Here is a 20,000-nt window from a genome sequence, read left to right on the forward strand (position 1 = left end):
CACGGCGGCGTGTGCGCGGCGGCGGGGAGCCAGCAGGCGTGGTCCGGGGACGAGGCGTGTGGTGGTGGTGAAGAGGTCGGACGGAGGAGGCTCCGCCTCCGACAGCGGTGTCCGGATGGAGCCGGCCTCCAAGTGGAACAGCCGCCGCACCGCCGCCACCACCAACCCCTCCGACGTGTCGGACGAGTCCGACAAGGGAGGCTCCTCCTCCTCGGGCAGGAAGACGCCCTCGTCCTCCTCCGCCACGGCGTCCCACACGGGCTCCTGGAGGAGAGGGATGACCACTCAGGTGGGGGTGACGTCCCCCAGGACCAAAAGCACCTCCGGCGCCACGGCTCTCAAAGGCCATAGCACAGGTATATAACCCGTTCTGACCTGAGATCAGATTCTATGACGCACAGAAGAACGGTGGTTCTTTAACACATTCTGACCTGAGATCAGATTCTAACGCACAGAAGAACGGTGGTTCTTTAACACATTCTGACCTGAGATCAGATTCTATAACGCACAGAAGAATGGTGGTTCTTTAACACATTCTGACCTGAGATCAGATTCTATAACGCACAGAAGAACGGTGGTTCTTTAACACATTCTGACCTGAGATCAGATTCTATAACGCACAGAAGAATGGTGGTTCTTTAACACATTCTGACCTGAGATCAGATTCTAATGCACAGAAGAATGGTGGTTCTTTAACACATTCTGACCTGAGATCAGATTCTATAACGCACAGAAGAATGGTGGTTCTTTAACACATTTTGACCTGAGATCAGATTCTAAAAATGTCTTAAATCCTGACAGTTTAAAAAAAATAGCAGACCTACAAAATAGCAGATCTACAAGCTCATAGCGCGCCACCGAGTGGCGCGCTATGAGCTTGTAGATCTGCTATTTTTTAAATAGCTAAAGCACGACATGATGATGATGGTGGGATAACCAGTTGGTGGAAAAGGACATTTCTTTTTTAACGTATGTTTATTGATGTTTCTTTACAACATGGTATTTTCAAAGCAATTATTCACATATATTCTTCCCTCCCACAACCACATGGCAAGCACAGATACTAAACTAAATCTTCAAAGAAACATCAGGAAATGTCCATAAATGCAAAGCAAATATACAAAAAAAAAGCAAACACACATTACATACAGTTAAACAAACAAATGCACGAAAGGACATTTATTTAAGTACTGTACTAAAGTACAATATAGTATCCATGCATATTATTGACTATAAGCAGTCTAGCAACACATTCTATAGTTCTAGTGGGCGGCTCTGGCTCAGGAGGTTAGAGCAGGTCGCCCAATGGCCCTGGGTCGGCGGTTCGAATCCCAGCTCCTCCTCCTGTGGAAGTGTCCTTGGGCAAGCCGCATTGCCTCCAAATGAGTCGGCCGGTGTGAGCTCGCCACCGTCGGTGTGTGAATGTGGGAAGTGAGGACGCTTCACCCCCCAAATGTATGAATGAAAGAACCATTGCAAAGTGCTTGGAAAAGCGCTATAAAAACGCAATTCCTTCATTCTAGTTTGTCTCCCGGGCTGTCACAGAACAAATCAAACATCATGTCGACGTGACTGTAAAAAGAATGCACTGTGTTTTTAGAACGGCGTCCTTCATTTAAAACAAACACAATACAACTCGAGAGGCATTATGCTCCTTCAGAGGAAGCCCCAGCTGCTTTGAGTGTATCTGAAATAATTTTAGACTTCCATTAAAAACTAGTTGTAAATCACGTATAGGGAACACTAAGCCCCGCCAGACCTCAGTGGAACCACGAGAGACTCGATATTAATCCAGTATTTTGACACAGTGCTTTTTTGGGGGGGGGGGGGGGGGGGGGGGGGGGGGGGGGGGGGGCGTGTATTTGCACCACGATCTGATGAACAAAATAACGTGCATTTCTCTTTGCCCCCGGGGACTTCCCCATATGATTCCGACCCATTACTTCCGCTATACGTGGCTTCGCATGCGGTTCGGGTTTAGGAACGGGACGAGTCGGAACCAAACGTGATGGATCTCTACCTTTTTTATTTGTTGTTTTCAGTCAAAACATTCCTTTTGTTTTTTCTTCTCGGGCTTTGGTGAAAAGGTCTGAAAGCAGGTCACAGAGACAAAGGTCACCAAGGTCAAAGGTCATGTTGACCAAACGAAAGCCCATGTGTGCCTTTTAACCGTTTGTTGACATTCGCAAAACATGCCTTTATCTTCAACCCGCGCCTCTTATCTTCAGGCGTTATAGTGGAGTCATAGTGGGAAAAATAACATTTCATCTTGACGCTCCAAAAAAACGAAATATCCAAATCAATCAAACAATCAATCAATAAATGCGATCTTCTAACTAAACCGATCAATAGAGCGTCGCAGTCCATCCCCCTTTCAGAACAACGAGTGGCCCAAGGAAATGGTTCTCCATTCATTTTCACCATAGGCCATTCCTAAAGTATTTATTTAAAGACGGTTACGCCGCGGACAAAGCCAACTCGGATCGTGACAAATCATGCACAATGAACACAATGTTTTGGGCCAAACAACTAATTAGAAAGTAGAAAAAAACGGCAGGTTATACCACACTTTTTTTGTGGTTTTTAAGTGGTGCAACCACTTCTACATCCAGCAATGTCCACCTGTTTGTGTACGTCAATGAGCAATGTCCATGTACCTGTTTGTATACGTCAATGAGCACGAGTGGTGTGCGCATGCGTGAAATTGGAACGAGAGAAGTATGTGACATTGCTGCCACCTGCTGGACGCAAACGAGTCAGACATAAATAACTACGTTCCTCTCCTCCCTGCAGGCAAAACGGACGACGTCAAGGTGTCGGAGAAGGGCCGCCTGTCCCCTCGCTCCAACGGCCTCCAGCGCTCGCCCTCTGACGCGGGACGCAGCAGCGGTGACGAAGCCAAGAAGCAGCAGCAGCAGCACCAGGCCGGTTCCTCGGCCCCCCGCGGCGTCCCCCCGACCACCACCACCACCCTGTCGGACCCTCATGGCCAGACGACGTCCACAACGCACGCGGCGGCAGCGACGACCACCTCGCGCACCCCCACCAGCACCTTCGGCTTCAAGAAGCAGACGATGATGGTGACCACCACCACCACCGCCAGCGGGGCCACGGTGGTCACGGCGGCCGGCGGCGGCGGCTCGGCCACCCTGGGGAAGGTCCCCAAGTCGGCCGCCCACCGCTCGCTGGCGGCCAGCCTGAAGGCCTGCGGCGGCGGCCAGGAGGGCGGCTCGGGCGCGTTGGCTCTGGGTCACCACCACCACCATCACCACGACGACAGCTTCCTGTCGGCCGGCGGCGCCCGCTCCACCCTGCAGTACCGCAGCCTGCCGCGGCCCAGCCGCTCCTCCTCCTCGGGGGGCGGGGCCTCAGCCTCGCGCAGCGGGAACCGCGCGTCCACCAGCAGCATCGAGGCGGCCGTGCTCTCGGTCACCACCTCGCACCACCACCACGCCAACAATAAGAGCTCGTCGTCGGTCGCCGCCATCGCCAAGGCCAACGGCATCCTCCTCCTGGCCAATCAGACGGACCGGGAGAAGGAGGGAAGGGAGGCGGACGGCGGGGGCCCGAGGGCCGGGGCCGGGGCGGCGACCACCACCACCGCCGCCGCCGCGCCCCTGACGGGACGGCAGCAGGTGTCCTCGCCCACGCTGCGCAGGTATATAGACACGTTCTGACCTGAGATCAGATTCTACAAAAATGTCTTCTATGCATCCTGGCTGTTTTCTGAAAAAGCTATGTTTCTATGTCAGTGGTTCTGACATAGATAGCAGACCTACAAGCTCATAGCGCGCCACTCGGTGGCGCGCTATGAGCTTGTAGATCTGCTATTTTTCAATAGCTAAAGCATAACATAATTAACACCAAATAACACCAAAAGGGGTTCCCGCCCAAAATGGGATAAACACACATGCAAGCACACATTCAAATATACAGTACGCAAACACACATACTGTACATGTACGAAGAAATCCATACTACAATCCATACTATAATCACAATCACGGGCTTCATGGCTCCACCAAAATTCAAATTGGTCTTAAATTTCCCTGGCTTGGAAAACAGCTCATCTCTCATACCCCATGTGTTCGTATCCCTAGGACCGGTGGAGTTGACCCCCCACTATTTAACTGTAATATTGATATTTTATATTTTATATCTTTTGTCCAGTTGTTTGAGTGTTGAATGTTTAATGTTTAATGGACAACAATAAATGTCTCATCCATTTGACGTTTTAACTGGTTTACAATTGTCAATACATACATGAATACAGTATATATTCAATCAATCACTAAATGGCAGTCATGCATTTGCAACGCACAAGCACTCACACGCAAGCACGCAGACACGCAAGCAGTGGCACACACATACACAAACACACACACACACACACACACACACACACACACACACACACACACAGGTTAAATGAGGCCAGCGTGTGAAAGGGAGGCCTTGAGCGATGCTGATGAGCTGCCAACTGCCCCCCCCCCCTCCCCCCCGTCATAGAGCTCATATTGTGGTGTGTGTGTGTGTGGTAAGGGGACACGGCTCTTACCTCAGTGCTCCTCAGCTCTCTCTCTCTCTCTCTCTCTAATCTGTGGGAGTGATAACTCTTCAAAGAGTATAGCCGTGCTATACCATGTTATCACACAGCCTGCGGTCTCTTCACAGCCATGCATTTAAGACTTAAAGAAAGAGAAAGAGAGAGTCGGTGTGTGTGTGTGTGTGTGTGTGTGTGTGTGTGTGTGTGTGTGTGTGTGTGTGTGTGTGTGTGTGTGTGTGCGTGTGCGTGTGCGTGTGCGTGCGTGCGTATTGGCTGGATGTCAGCCCGCACCACCTATATCCTGTCCTGTTACACATAGACACCGAAGCCATCGTGTGATCTCACACTGTACATACATGTACATTTACAGGATATTACTACTACACATTGTATAGCCGACAGACTATAGAGACACTTGAAACACGTACAGTAACAGGTTTGGAGCTCAGAAAACACTTGGAAATGACACCCAACCTTCAGTGGGATCAGAATAAACCGGGGACTGTTTTTTATTTATTTATTTTGTTTGCCGGTCCTGCATAAAAACACTACACCGAACGCAGCATTTTTTTCCTTCTCCCCTCTCACTCTCTGGGATTGAACTTTTGTCCCATTCTACGTGCCTTTGATTTATAATCGGAGAGATTTGTGTTCCTTCTTGCGTCAATACGCTGATGTTTTTGTGTGTGTGTGTGTGTGTGCACACACCAGGCTCATTCAATCCCTCTCTCGCTCTCTCTCCCTCCCCTCCTCCTCTCCTCCCCTCCTGGCTGCAGGTTGTTTGGTGGTAAGAGCAGTAAGCAGGCTCCGGTCACCATCACCGCAGAGAGCCTGAAGAGCGCCACGGTCATCTCCAACCCCCACGCCGAGTCGTCCCCCCATGGGGGTCTGGCGGGTGCTGGCGGGGACAGTGAGAACATTAACAGCAACACCTCCCTGTTGTTCAGCGGCAGAACCCTGGGCTCTGGGATGGGGACACTGGGCAGTGAGCAGGTGAGAGGATCCGGCAACAAAAAAAACAAACGGGTTATTATATGAAGAAGAAGGCTAAATGAGAGAGATTTTCGGGGGCCTGTGGAGTACTGGACCCACTGGCGGTCTTTATCGCAAACCGTTATAGGTCAATTCTTCTATCGCAATATACCCGAAATCTCAAAATGTAATGGGGGGCAAGATTGCAGGTTGAACTGCACTGATGCTTTTTTTTTATGTCTATGTCAGTGGTGCTCAACCTATTTTATGTCAAGGACCCCCCAGAATTATCTCTATTGGGCCGCGGACCCCCCCATCTCAAAATATGTAGTTCCAGGGACCCCCCCCCCCCCTGAAGCCAATATTTTAGTTAAAAATGTTCTCTCTGAAATATATATTTTCAAAGATTTGCGCCACATTTTCACGACTTTAAAAAAAAAATAGCAGACCTACGAGCTCGTAGCTCGTGCTTGTGGTGTTTCAAGCTCGTGCTCAAAATGGGTTAAAATGAAGGAGCTTTAAAAATATTCTCAATTCTCTCTCTCTCTCTCTTTCCTTTCCTTCCTCTCTACACCACCACGCTATAGGCCTCCAGCCCCGGGTCGGTGTACTCCTCCACGGGCCCCTCCAACAGCCTGACGTGGGGCACCACCCTCAGCAGCTCGTCGGGGGCCCCGAGCAGGGAGGGCACGCTGGGCAGCGTCGGGGGCCACAGCAGCGTGGGCACGGCGTCGGGCAGCCTGGGCTACGCCTCGGTGAGCAGCATGCACACCAGCAGCGAGTCCATCGACATGATGAGCCTGGGCAGCGCCGGGACCGGAACCGGAACCGGAACCGGAACCGGAGGCCACCTGCACCACCACCACCACCACGGCGGCGGCGGCGGTCACCACGGCAGGGAAGACACGCTCTCTGCCCTGGGCCGGGCGGGCAGCGCCAAGACGGCCATGTCTGAGAGGTGAGGAGAGGAGAGGAGATGGGGGGACGTTATAGAAACAGCACGGTTCTGGTGAAGGAATTAACCCCCCCCCAGAAGCAAACATATGAGTTAAAACGTTCGCTGTGAAAGAATATATATTATTCAAAGATTTGCGCCACATTTTCACGATCTTTCAAAAATAGCAGACCTACAAGCTCATACCGCGCTATGAGCTTGTAGGTCTGCTATTTAGTACTGAGGCCATTTCTAAACAATGGCTTCTAAATCCTAAACATTTAGTACTGAGGCCATTTCTAAACAATGGCTTCTAAATCCTAAACATTTTCTGACAAACCTTTGTTGCTATATATCAGTGGTGCTCATAGCTATTCATGTCAAGGACCCCCAAAATTATATGGGTTTTGGCCCACGGACCCCCCCCCCCCCCCCCCCTCCATCTCAAAAGATTTTGTTCCAGGGACCCCCAGAAGCAAAGATTTGAGTTCCAAACGTTTTATAGAAATTCAAAGATTTGCACAGATTTTCAAAAGCTTTGAAGAAACATATGTGCTATATATCATAGCTAAAATATAAAATTACGCTTTCCCTGGTTTGAATGGGTTAAATGCTGTGTATGTTAAACGTGTTAGACGTAGCTGATTATGTTAGCCTACATGTTCCAGTACGTTACAGTAAATGTCAAATGTCTTATATGTAGTTTTATATATCAATTATACGTTGCTGTGTTTGTGTTCCTGGGGTCAAAATAATTTCCTTGCGGACTCATGAAAATCTATCTAGAACGGAACACTATATTACAGAACAGCTTGTCAAGGAGAGAGGCTTCGCTCACTGCGCAGGCCAGGGGTATATTATACCACTTGAAAGTATACCCCCGCACCAGTCTGTGTTTTTGCTATCCGCACAATCCCATAAACCAGAAGGAAAACGTGAGCTAACGACATGAAGTCATGCTATAGTGCTCAAGTCGAGATGCACCACTGACTGAACCACTTAGCAATTGTGGTACCGTACCAAGCAAGCGTGTTCCAAGCTATATCAACTATATGCCGAGTTAGCAAAGGATATTATGAGAGACCTTTATTCTGGCTATAGTGAGGTTGTTTTATCTCTTTGATGATGTTGCGGGGGAAAAGGCTCCCAGGTTCACCATTGTCATTTGTGAGCCTCTGAGGTACTGTATATAGTTCCATCATTACGGGAGCGTTCCATTCCTGACTAGCTGAACGTGTAACGTGACAGGAATGTCTGAGGATGTAATTCTATAAGCGGTGCACGGAGGCTATAGCCGCATGATGACATCATCCCAGCCGTGTCTTAATGTTATTTTGACCTGAGATCAGATTCTAATTCTACATCCTGACAGTTTTCTGAAAAAGCTATGTTTCTGTGTCAGTCGTTCTTTGATTCTTCAAAAATAGCAGACCTATACAAGCTCGTAGATCTGCTATTTTTCAATAGCTAAAGCGTAACATAATGCTATAACAATATCATCGATCTATTCCACGGTGATAAAATACTAAAACAAATCCATTTGAACATATACATGTTTCAAAATGTACCACAATTGGTGTCCCCCCCCCCCCCCCCCTCCCCCACAAAAAAAACATTTTGTACCCTGAAAATGTTTTCTAATATATATTTCACATAGATTTCGGAATCTCCAAAATATACCCAAACAGGAATGTTGTAGCGACTACTTCTTCCCATCAAATCAAATAGTAGTAGTGCTATGAGGCTGAGCTGTCGGCAGGAACTGTGTGACGCGTTTCTTTCAATCAAATCCAGGAAAGTTCTTATTGTAGTTAAGTTGATTTATTGACAAATAAACAAGGTCCAAAAGAATGTACTGAAAATGTTGATAAATGAAAACGTAGGTATACTTATAAACGATTAAACTACTAAACGGTCAACAGAAAATATTGAGCCTAGAGCTCACCCCCATTCTCTCACTGAATGCCACTGCCCAGACACACAGCTGACATAAGTACCATGATTAGCAGACACACAGCAGGAGCTCATCAATCAAGTAAGGGCTGTGGCACATCGAAAACCCAAGCATGGGAAAAAATAAACAAATAGAATAAACAACAAACAAAATGTATATTTTGGCTCCTACAAGGAATGTCCAAAGAAATACGTTTTACGGCTATACTTGCGAACATTTTGAAACATAATATGTAATGTATTTTCTTCTTTGTTGAAGGGTCTCACAGTTGAACTTCAGATTCCTCCTTTCTTTCTCTCTCTCTCTTCTCTAAATGTCTCTGTTGTTGTGTGTCCTCCTGTCTGTCCCCCTCCTCCTCCTCCCCGTCCGTCAGCCCCCTGTCCTCCCCCTCCGCCAGCCCTAAATTCAGCCGAAACACTTTACCCAGGAAGCAGGACAGGTAAAATGTTACCTGTGTGCATGTACGGGCCATGTGGTGTTTGGGGCTTCTTATTAGCGCCATTATGACCGCGTATATCTATTCTACGTCCGAGCATAGCCATGGTAACGTTATTTCCCACCACAGAGTAACCCCCATGGTCTGGTGAGACCATGGGGGCAGGACGGGCAGTGTCGGTAGGCCAATCAGAGGCAGGCGGGGCGTTTACCATGTCTTTTCTTGGACGTAGAATATATATTACGCATTATGAGCACACCATGGCTGTGTGTGTGTGTGTGTGTGTGTGTGTGTGTGTGTGTGTGTGTGTGTGTGTGTGTGTGTGTGTGTGTGTGTGTGTGTGTGTGTGTGTGTGTGTGTGTGTGTGTGTGTGTGTGTGTGTGTGTGTGTGTGTGTGTGTGTGTGTGTGTGTGTGTGTGTGTGTGTGTGTGTGCGTGTGCGTGTGTACATCAGTACAGAGGCATTGCAGCAGCCTGCTTTGGTTTCCTCCATTCCTGTTTATGTGCTGCAGTGCCACCCTGTGGTAGAATGTGTGTTGACCATCAAACACATGAGGATGCAGGTGTTGCATTTAAAAGTAAAAAAATGCCATGACTTTAATAATGAATTGCATTAAAGTAACTTAAAGTTGTTGCTGTTTTGCTGATATTTAACGTGAAGACGTGAAAAATGCAAAAAACATTTCCCGTTATGTTCTTTGTGTCGAGATAGATCTCGGATAGGACAATTAGCCCTTCACTAAGTCCCTCCCCAACCCATCCTTGTCCAATAGGCACATTAGCCGTGAAGAAAGCTTGACCTGCATAGCAACTGTTGCTAAACTATTTGGATTGGCATTGGACAATCGCTTTTTGGGGTGGGATATTTAGTGAAGGGCTAATTTCTGGAATCTTATCGAGGCACGCCGAAATGTGTCATTTCACATACTGTAAGCTGGCTGCAATTTTCGATAGGATTCATGTTGAATATCGGCAACTTTCACCTGTAACGGAATGTGCAAACCAATGAATGGTCTGAATATATATATATATATTCAGACCATTATATATTATGGCATTAAGCATATATTAGGGCATTAAGTAGTTTACTAGTCGACTAGTAAATCCACTAGTCAACCTTGCTGGTACTAGTTGAAGAGTTACATTTTTTTTCCCGATTTTGTAGGCCTCAAGATCAGGTAGATTGTAGTTATAGTCACCAATGTAAGTTTTTATTATGTACAAATATTTATTTTAAAAGAAAATGTTCTTTTTTTAAAGAAATTACATAATAGGTAGTTAAACAACTAGTCGACTAGTAAACTAGTCAACTAGTAAAAATGACAAGTGAATGCCCTAATATATATATATATATATTCTATATATATATTCTATATATATTCTATATATATATTCTATATATATATATATATATATTCTATTATATAACCTCCCCATCCAGTCCAGTCCCCTTCCCTGCTTCCTTCTCTGAGATGTGTGTCTCTCTGCTGCTCCACAGTGGGCCACACTGTGGCAGAAACACTCTGCCTAAGAAAGGACTCAGGTATGCGGGCGTGGGGCGCCATCTTGTTGTGACTGCACACATGTGGAAAGACGCTGCGCTTCGCGCGCATTCACAAACGCACACCCGCCTACCCACCCCACCCCACGTACCCCACCCCACCGCACACGGCTTCTCCTGTGTTTTGTTTTCTTGTCCGTTCACTTTTTTATCACGGCTTTGCACTCCTATATACACTTCATGTTGCTGTTTGCTGTTTTGTTGCTTTTGGCACCACTCGAGGGGCACATTTTGTTGGTTGTGCTTGGGGGGGTGAAGTGGCATGTCTCTGGTGGTCATAACACAGGGCCGTCACGCTGTCGTCCAAGACACTTCATTTCGGGGTCACAGTGTCTCTATATATGTCTGCCCTTTTTTTCCCCCTCCACTTCTCGGCTTGTCTGTCTGTCGCACCCGCCGGCCTGGGGTCAGTTTGTGTTGTCCACGCTGTTTGTGGTCATCATCGTCCATGTTTTGACCTGTGATAAATCAGACGGTATATAGACCCCCAGGCTAATGCTGCTGCTTCTCAGGGTGTTTATATAGGACAGTGTGGTTCTCAACTGCTTTCATTAATCCACCACCCATTACATTGCCTATATGTCTGTTCTTTGAGTTTTCTCTTGTCTACTTGACACGAAGAGAGAAATAACTTATAGTTTTAATGGTCAGTAAATCCAGGGAAAATAAGCCACCCTCCTCCTCCCCTGATGCTTGTGTGACGCTACTGATTCCAAACTGCTAACAGCTGGTCTGGTGTTTAGTTGAGCTCCTCTTATTGCCTTTAACACGTGTATCGTCCTCTTCTTGCCCAGGTACGGCCCGTCTCCCCAGCTACGCAGTCACGAGGAGGCACGGGACTGGCTGCGGTCCCACTCGACCTGCAGCGGGCTCCAGGACTCGGCCAGTAACTCTCCCTTCTCCCCGGGGTCCAGCCTCACCTCCCCCTCTGGCACACGCTTCAACTTCGGACAGCTCGGTATGGGACCCGCATGCTCATCTCCTTGTTCGTAATTATTATTGAACTGGAGTTATTGTAATTCTGGGGTTCAGCCGGGAAACCCATGGGGCACCTCTCATGCAGCACAGTGCAGAGAGTGTAAGAGGGCACTTTTGGACAAAAAAATGAAAATAGCAGATCTACAAGCTCACAAAGCGTTGCGCTGCGACCCGTTGAAAGCTTGTAGATCAGCTATTTCCGGGGAGCAACCCAGAACTCTTTATTTAGTGGAGAGATGCGGTGTGTAACGACATTGGATTTCTAAACAAATTTGTTCAACGCAAAATACTGTGTTCAAGTTCAGGAGACATTCGGAAAAAATGCCATGAAAGGAGTGGCACTTGCGTTTCTTTCACCATAGTAAAAGGGCAGTTGTTTTACAGACGGGTAAAAGGGCAGGGGCTGAAGCCCCCTTTGATCTCTATGTGTGCACGTCTCTGCTCTCATGCACATTGGGGCGTTTGTACAGCAGATTTGTCGACGTCACACATCTAAATGTATGCTAGTGCTATCGCTTTGTTGGCACTATATCCCTGAACGTACGTCCATATAATATACAGTACTTTGTTGATACTTTGTATCAAGTTGGGCATTAATCTCTGCACCACATTCCAAAGCAAAGTTTGGCACAGCATGAATCTTTGCAGATGAATTCGGAGAATAGAGAACCCACTCTCCAATGCAGATCGAGGCAATTCATGGCTTCAAGTCCCATTTGAACTGAATTAACAACTAAAAAAAACAACAGCCCATATTTAATGAACCGACTAGGCACCACCCAGGGCAAGGAAGGACACAACACAGGGCAGCTTCCTTAAGTAGACTGGTTTATTCCTCTCAGTTCAGGGAATAATTCACAATGTAACATTTTTAGTTTTTTTTACACAGGAGAGCAGATAGCTCTCTCCACTTAGCCTTGATCAGGTCCATGCACAACAGGTGCGCATGCAGCCACAGACAGCTCTGAGTCCAGTTCGAGTTTGACTCAGGCCAGGTGTGACTGCTTAAATCAGTCATCCTCCATTTCACAGAACCTCTTGTGATTCCTCTCTCTCTCTCTCTCTCTCTCTCTCTCTCTCTCTGTGGCTCTCTCTCTCTCTTCGTATAGCGTCCAGTCCTACCTCGGCGGCTCAGATCAACCTGGCCAGCCTGCGCAACAACAGCCTGACCAATCAGGACGTGTCCTTTGACCCGTGCGGCGACACCCGCCTCAGGAACTCCTGCATGTCACTGGACGACAAGACTCGCACCATGAGTCGCTCAGGGTCCTTCAGGGACGGCTTCGAAGAGGGTAAGGATGGGAGCATGGGTGGGTGGATGGCTGGATGGATGGATGGGTGGATGGATGGGTGGATGGATGGATGGATGGGTGTATGGATGGATGGATGGATGGATGGATGGATGGGTGGATGGGTGGATGGATGGATGGATGGATGGGTGGATGGGTGGATGGGTGGACAAATGGACGAGCGCTAGCAAAACAATTATCTGACTGTATGAGCCCCGTTCAGCTTCTCCTATCCGTGGATATCTCAAATCCATAATTAGGCTTAATCCTTTTCCAAGTCTCTCTCTCTCTCTCTCTCTTTGCCATACCCCCGGGGGTAGCAGCAGTAGACTTGTATACTTCTCTCTCTCTCTCTCTCTCTCTCTCTCTCTCTCTCTGCCATAACCCCCGGGGGTAGCAGCAGTATATAGCTTCGTTCTGTGTATCTGTTTAGAGCATATTAGGAGGAGATTACATGCGCTGCTCTTGGGGGAAAAGCCGCTGTATATCTCAGTCAACAAGTCGATATAATCCGCTTCTGCATCGGCCCCATTGTTTGCCCGTAAGCTGCGTGGTTTCATTTTATTATGGCTTTAAACGAGCAGCTCAGTCATGCAGGCCTATAGTGGCTCTCTTCCCACCATGGAAGAGAGAGAGAGCTGGCAGACAAGACCACCACCCCGACCCCGACCCCAACCCCAACCCCGACCCAACATCCTGCTCTTTACTGGGGGGACACACCAGTATGGAGTCTGGCCTGGTCCTCAAGGCCAGCAAGCGCACATACAGCGCTTTGGTTTAGAGGACATGAGCCAAGTCTTGGAGGGGGAGAGAGAGAGAAGGAAGGAAGGAAGGAAGAAGAAGGAAGGAGTCAAGCCGAGAGGCCATTCTGTAACAAGGGGCAGAGGGGGGCGAGAGAACGGATGGACAGAGCAGGGAATGAGGCTGTGGAGTGAAAGAGAGAGGCACTGTTCACAGTGAGAGGAAGAAGATGTCTCCCTTTTCATGCACTGTGCTCTTTTCTTGCGGGAGGAGGAGGAGGAGGAGGAGGAGGAGGAGGAGGAGGAGGAGGAGGGAGGCAGTGAAATACTGTAGATAGAAACGAGAGAGTAAAAAGGACACTGAGTTGAGAGAAAGACAGAGAGAGAGAGACGCTGAGTTTTAGCTTGAACCCATTGACACGGTAACCGGATTTGCACTGTTAAGTGTCCTCAGGGGAGCGATTGTGTGTGTGTGTGTGTGTGTGTGTGTGTGTGTGTGTGTGTGTGAGCTCATTAGGAATTGAGTCCACACGCACGCTCGAGCACACACACACACACACACACATTGCTGGAGGTCCCTCAGTATGGCTGTATTCTCTCTTCTGAACTCCCAGCATCCTGACTTCGCTGCAGGGTTGAAGTGAGGAGATAATTACAGCTGGGGTTCTCTTCTCACCGCCGTGCTTTATAACGCCATGAGAGACATGATGATATCCACGTCAGCGTTGATGTCGTCGACTGAAACTAAGACGAAAACTACCTTTTTCCACTGACGAAAACGACAAACGACTAAAATGTTAGGAAGGGACTAGTGGACAAGAGATCCACTATAAGTAATTTTACACTTGGTTGCATGCTGAAAATAGCCGATCTATACGCTCTCTTGTGAGCTTGTAGATCGGCGTAAAATCAGTCATTGCGACGGCATCATGGCCCGCCAAAATAACATTTTTAGTCGACTAAATCAACTGTAGATTTAGTCGACTAAAATCTTATGTTTAAGATAACACTGAAACATTCCAGGTGACTAAAATGTGACTCAAACTATAAATGTGAACTATTCAAGAGACCATGACTAAAAAAAAAACTTAAATCAAAAGTTGCTGCCAAAAACAACACGGATCCAAGTAACCCGCATTCACGTTCTGTGTGTGTGTGTGTGTGTGTGTGTGTGTGTGTGTGTGTGTGTGTTGTGTTGACGTGTGTGCGTGTGTGTGAGTGCGTGTGTCGCGTTGACGTGTGTGTGTGTGTGTGTGTGTGTGTGTGTGTGTGTGTGTGTGTGTGTGTGTGTGTGTACGAAAGCACTCATCTCTTCAGCGCGGTGGCGGCGGTAACACGGATTGGAGCATTTGCGTATATCTTTCACGGCATATTAGTTACGTCGAGCGTCGTCAAATGGACAGCAGAAAAGACAAAATAATGGTCACACACACCCTACACTTTGTCGGACCTGTTCCACAATCGAGAAAGAAAAAACCCATTATCTCTACTGTCACATGACCCCCCCCCCACCCACCCCCTTTCTTAACCCCTGCAGTCGTAAACCTATCCTCTTCTACTTCTGTTTTCAGTAGTTTTCCTCAGTATTTTTGCCTTTGCCGCATGTCCGACAAAGCCATAGCCACATATACTAGTTAACAACAACAACAACAACAACAACAACAGTATTTCGGTATCTGTCACCATGTGAGAATGTCTTGCAACCAACCAAACCTTTTGTGAGTTTGTGTGACCCACCAGGAAACACTGGCCCTGTAGAACGCTCCAGCTCACAAAGTGTGCTCCTCAAACCCCCCCCCCCCACCACCACCCCCCCGCCCCCTCAGCCCAGTCTCATTAGTCGAAGAGGATTTCAAATGTCATCTCATAAGTCATCAGTCATCCTGCTCTAAATTAAAACTTTCCAAAGAAATGAACTGACGACTTCATCCATATTAATTCCACTGGCACTTTGAAGCTCTGTCATTTGGTAGGTTATATAAAATATGGCCGGCACACTGTTGAAGTCATTATTATCACATCTGCAGCGTTTAACATGAAAGTGAAGGATAAAAGCCAGTCATCAATAATGTCCTCCTTCTCTCCCGTAAATTGAACATTTTGAGGTCAGTCGTTTCAAAGCCCAACCGACCCCACCTCAAGCATCGCGTAGAGAGAGGGACCCTCCATCAAAGTGGCTGCTTATGATTCATCACCTTCCCACTCACCACACACACGCACACACACACACGCACACACACGCACACACACACACACACACACGCACACGCACACACACACCACCCTCCACCTCAAATGAACCCTCCCTGTGAAGTCTAACGAGCGAAAGTGCTGACTTATTTTACTTTTCAGTGCTCCTAATCCGCACTGATCTGCACAGAGCAGCAAAAAGGCAAGGCAACCCGGTGTAGCGCGGGTTGCCTTTGATGTGCGATTAGCTTCTGAGTCATTAAGGGGGCTGCATAGTAGTATATATACGCACACAGGGCTGTTATTAGACCGCGCCGCCGCGCTCCGACTCCGTCATGTGTGTAGGAGTATTATCATTATGCCCACAGAGGCTCAGGGCCGGCGTTATTTTCACTGTACGCTGTACGGTGGCGGCGGTCGAGTCAAGACAGGCGGGACTCACTCCGAGGGGGGGGGTGCTGGTACCAGTAAATGGTAGGGTGTGTAGTGTGGCTGGATGGGAAGGTGCACAGTGGGTGGTTTTGATACACACGCATGAGGAGGAGCTGCTGCAGCGATGACATTCTGGGGGGTCTTGGTGTAATTTATATTATAATGCTGTGTATGTAGATCTATAACTAATCTCTTTTTTATTTTTTTTTCCTTCCTTTTAGTCCATGGCTCTTCCCTGTCCTTGGTCTCCAGCACTTCTTCCATTTACTCGACGGTGAGTAGACGACTCGAGTCACACACTTACCTATGTTCCCCAGGTTCTATGTTCTCCAGGTTCTATGTTCCCCAGGTTCTATGTTCCCCAGGTTCTATGTTCCCCAGGTTCTATGTTCCCCAGGTTCTATGTTCCCCAGGTTCTATGTTCCCCAGGTTCTATGTTCCCCAGGTTCTATGTTCCCCAGGTTCTATGTTCCCCAGGTTCTATGTTCCCCAGGTTCTATGTTCCCCAGGTTCTATGTTCCCCAGGTTCTATGTTCCCCAGGTTCTATGTTCCCCAGGTTCTATGTTCCCCAGGTTATATGTTCCCCAGGTTATATGTTCCCCAGGTTCTATGTTCCCCAGGTTATATGTTCCCCAGGTTATATGTTCCCCAGGTTATATGTTCCCCACTTAGAATAAACCTAAAACCATAAATCTAACCTAGTAATTTTAGTAATTCTAGTAAGTATTTTAGCAACTTAGTCTTACTTTTAGAGTAGCACATTCTGATTTAAGCTCAGTCTTTGAACAATCCGTTGAACTTTAGGCCTGCCTATAGGCTACTTAAACTATCTAGTCTTAGCCAACAAAAAATGAACACTGGCATAAAATAAAACATGATTGCTCAGACTCCTCTTCAAGAAAGATGGCAAAAGCAAACATTCTTTGTTCTGTACTTATACTTTATACAATTGTATGCTACAAAACACTGAAGTCCTTTAGTGAAACCTAACGCTAACCCTAAGGTAAGTGGGGAACATAGAACCTGGGGACCCCTATATAAATGTTCAAGGTTCAAGGTGTTTTATTGTCACATGACATGTCACACGCTCAACGAGCATTCACACAACAAAGACCACTTTTTGGGACATCTGGTAGTGTGTGTCAGGCTGTCGGCCCAGGTTTTGCTGTTTTCAGCGCCCTCTGGTGGATAGATTTGCAATCAGAGTGACATACACTGTATACATTCATATTTGACAGAAGTATTAGAAAAGGTTAAATTGTACATTTTATGCTCGCATTTCTCCAAAGTACATTACAATGTGCATTATATTCACCTATTTACACACGGACGACACAGGGCCTAGTTTTCACTCAGTCCAGCCCTCATCGGGAGCAGTTTCCAGTTAAGTGTCTTTGCTCAAGGACAACTATAGGGATCCAACCAGGAACCTTCTGGTTCCAAGATGGCCGTGCACTGCTGCAGATCAAAAGCTGCCACATTACAGGCACAATATCAGCTTCATAATGCACACTGACATTTGGTGTTTCCAGCATTATGTTATGCTTTAGGGGGGTCCCTGGAACAACATATTTTCAGATACAGATAATTCTGGGGGTCCATTGACATAAAAAAGGTTGAGCACCACTGATATAGAAACATAGGTATTTCAGAGAAAACCGTTATGATTTAGAAGACATTTTCTAAATTTCGAGGCCCAAATGGGTTCAGCAGCAGCAGCAGGCTGCCACTCCATACTGTACACGCATGCCCTGTAGGTCACTCCCTCTGCTATGTGACATACTGTAGAGTCGGCCAAACAGTTTGTCTTGCAATTTACCCCCTAATCTCCGGGATTTGGTGACTAGAACACAACACACACACACACACACAAAAAAAGAAGGGAAAAAAAATGAAGCTCAGACCACAATCGCACAGGGTGCGTTTTGGACCATCCACAAGCGACGCCCACTAGCCAACGGGAGAACAGTGTTTTAACTGCATGGCCCCTCCTCCTCCTCCTGCCCCTCCTCCTCCTGGCTTCGTACACCTGGGCAGGTGTCGGAGGGAAAGAAGGCAGGGAAAAGCTCTCAGACACTGGATACCCGCACGGAACAGGTCGGGAACATTCTATAGCCAGCCACCGGAGAGGAAAAGATAGTAAAGATAGAGGAGGGAAGAGAGAGAGAGAGAGGAGCGTCAAGATGATGGCCACTTTATCCATGGCGGGCACACTCACCTCCTGGGAACGCACGGTAGGGATGAGGTGTGGTGGACGGAGGTGGTCGTTATTGTTGTTGTTTTTTTAAATGCACAGTAAAATCCCATGTATTACTTTATCTCTGAGAGTGTATGAATGTAACCAAATGGACCAGTATAAGCGTCCATTTGTTTATATGTATACATTCATAAAGTTGAGTTACAAACGGATAAATAAATAATAATATATTTTGTATTAGCTGGTAAACTGATAGGGAGACACCATGCTAGAGCCAGCACACATTGGTGTGTGTGTGTGTGTGTGTGTGTGTGTGTGTGTGTGGTGTGTGTGTGTGTGTGTGTGTGTGTGTGTGTGTGTGTGTGTGTGTGTGTGTGTGTGTGTGTGTGTGTGTGTGTGTGTGTGTGTGTGTGTGTGTGTGAGAGTGTGAGTGTGAGTGTGATGATGTGAGAGTGAGAGAGGACACGAGGCAGGCAGTTCCAGCTTGGATTTAGCATTGCTTTTAGACTCATGAACATCCAACATTCACCTGCACAAACTCTGGAATCTTGTAAGGTGAACGAGAGTGAAACTGCAGACAGTCATTTTGTGGCTGTGGCGTGTACATTTTAATCAGACGAAGTCTGCCGTGATATAGGTTTATATCAGGAGCACGATGCTATACTTCCATAAACTCCACGGCCCTCCAGGCTTGTTTAAGAACGAAGCGATTGCGACCCGGCATCAGAACAAAATTAATCCTATCTCCTGAGGTGGTAATCGCTGCGTTTGGCTGGGGGGGGGGGGGGGGGGGGGGGGGGGGTTTCCAGTGACAGACTGCGAGCTCTATATGTTTGTCTGTGCCAGATGGGTTAGTTGTGTCTGCTTGATTGACGTCTCTGTTGTTGTGATGACAGGTGACACCTCCTCACACCTCCACAAGGGCATGGGGAGTGATGCTCAGTGAGCAGACACACACACATGTACAAACACACACACACACACACACACACACACACACACACACACACACACACAAACACGCACATGTGCGCGCGCGTACACACATGTACTGTGCACACACATGCTGGTACATGCTCTCACAGTCACACTCATGCATGCTTATATGCTGTGTACACACACACACACACACACACACACACACACACACACACACACACACACACACACAAGAAGTGGTGAACCTGTCAAAGCACTTCTTAGCACACCAAATGAGGTAAGGCTTAGAACCAAGGGAGAAAGATTGTTAGCTGTATTTCTGCTCTGGTGGTTGTGTTTCAACACAGCTTACAGTTCTCCTCATAGTGGAAGTGCCTGGTGATGACCATATCAGGCCCTGGTGATGAACATATCAGGCCCTGGTGATGAACATATCAGGCCCTGGTGATGAACATATCAGACCCTGGTGATGACCATATCAGACCCTGGTGATGACCTTATCAGACCCTGGTGATGACCATATCAGACCCTGGTGATGACCTTATCAGACCCTGGTGATGACCATATCAGACCCTGGTGATGAACATATCAGGCCCTGGTGATGACCATATCAGGCCCTGGTGATGACCATATCAGGCCCTGGTGATGAACATATCAGGCCCTGGTGATGAATATATCAGACCCTGGTGATGACCATATCAGACCCTGGTGATGAACATATCAGGCCCTGGTGATGACCATATCAGGCCCTGGTGATGACCATATCAGGCCCTGGTGATGAACATATCAGGCCCTGGTGATGAATATATCAGACCCTGGTGGTGACCATATC

At 47.5% G+C, this 20,000-nt stretch overlaps 1 protein-coding gene across 4 annotated transcripts in view; it reads left to right on the plus strand.

Moving 5' to 3' along the window:
* The window catches only part of nav2a (neuron navigator 2a), a 158,074-nt gene that overhangs the window by 114,218 nt on the left and 23,856 nt on the right, over positions 1-20,000 (plus strand). For 2 of the 4 annotated variants that reach the window (XM_080766478.1, XM_080766480.1), the window contains 9 exons: positions 76-356; positions 2,794-3,658; positions 5,323-5,539; positions 6,106-6,476; positions 8,780-8,845; positions 10,340-10,384; positions 11,197-11,360; positions 12,490-12,672; positions 16,253-16,305. In XM_080766478.1, the coding sequence (XP_080622604.1) occupies positions 76-356; positions 2,794-3,658; positions 5,323-5,539; positions 6,106-6,476; positions 8,780-8,845; positions 10,340-10,384; positions 11,197-11,360; positions 12,490-12,672; positions 16,253-16,305 (2,245 nt within the window). The remainder of the gene's footprint in view (positions 1-75; positions 357-2,793; positions 3,659-5,322; positions 5,540-6,105; positions 6,477-8,779; positions 8,846-10,339; positions 10,385-11,196; positions 11,361-12,489; positions 12,673-16,252; positions 16,306-20,000) is intronic. The other 2 variants (XM_080766479.1, XM_080766481.1) reach the window with 2 other exon arrangements.

This window comes from Protomyctophum bolini (assembly GCF_963924005.1).
Source record: "Protomyctophum bolini genome assembly, chromosome: 1".
NCBI classification, from domain to species: domain Eukaryota; kingdom Metazoa; phylum Chordata; class Actinopteri; order Myctophiformes; family Myctophidae; genus Protomyctophum; species Protomyctophum bolini.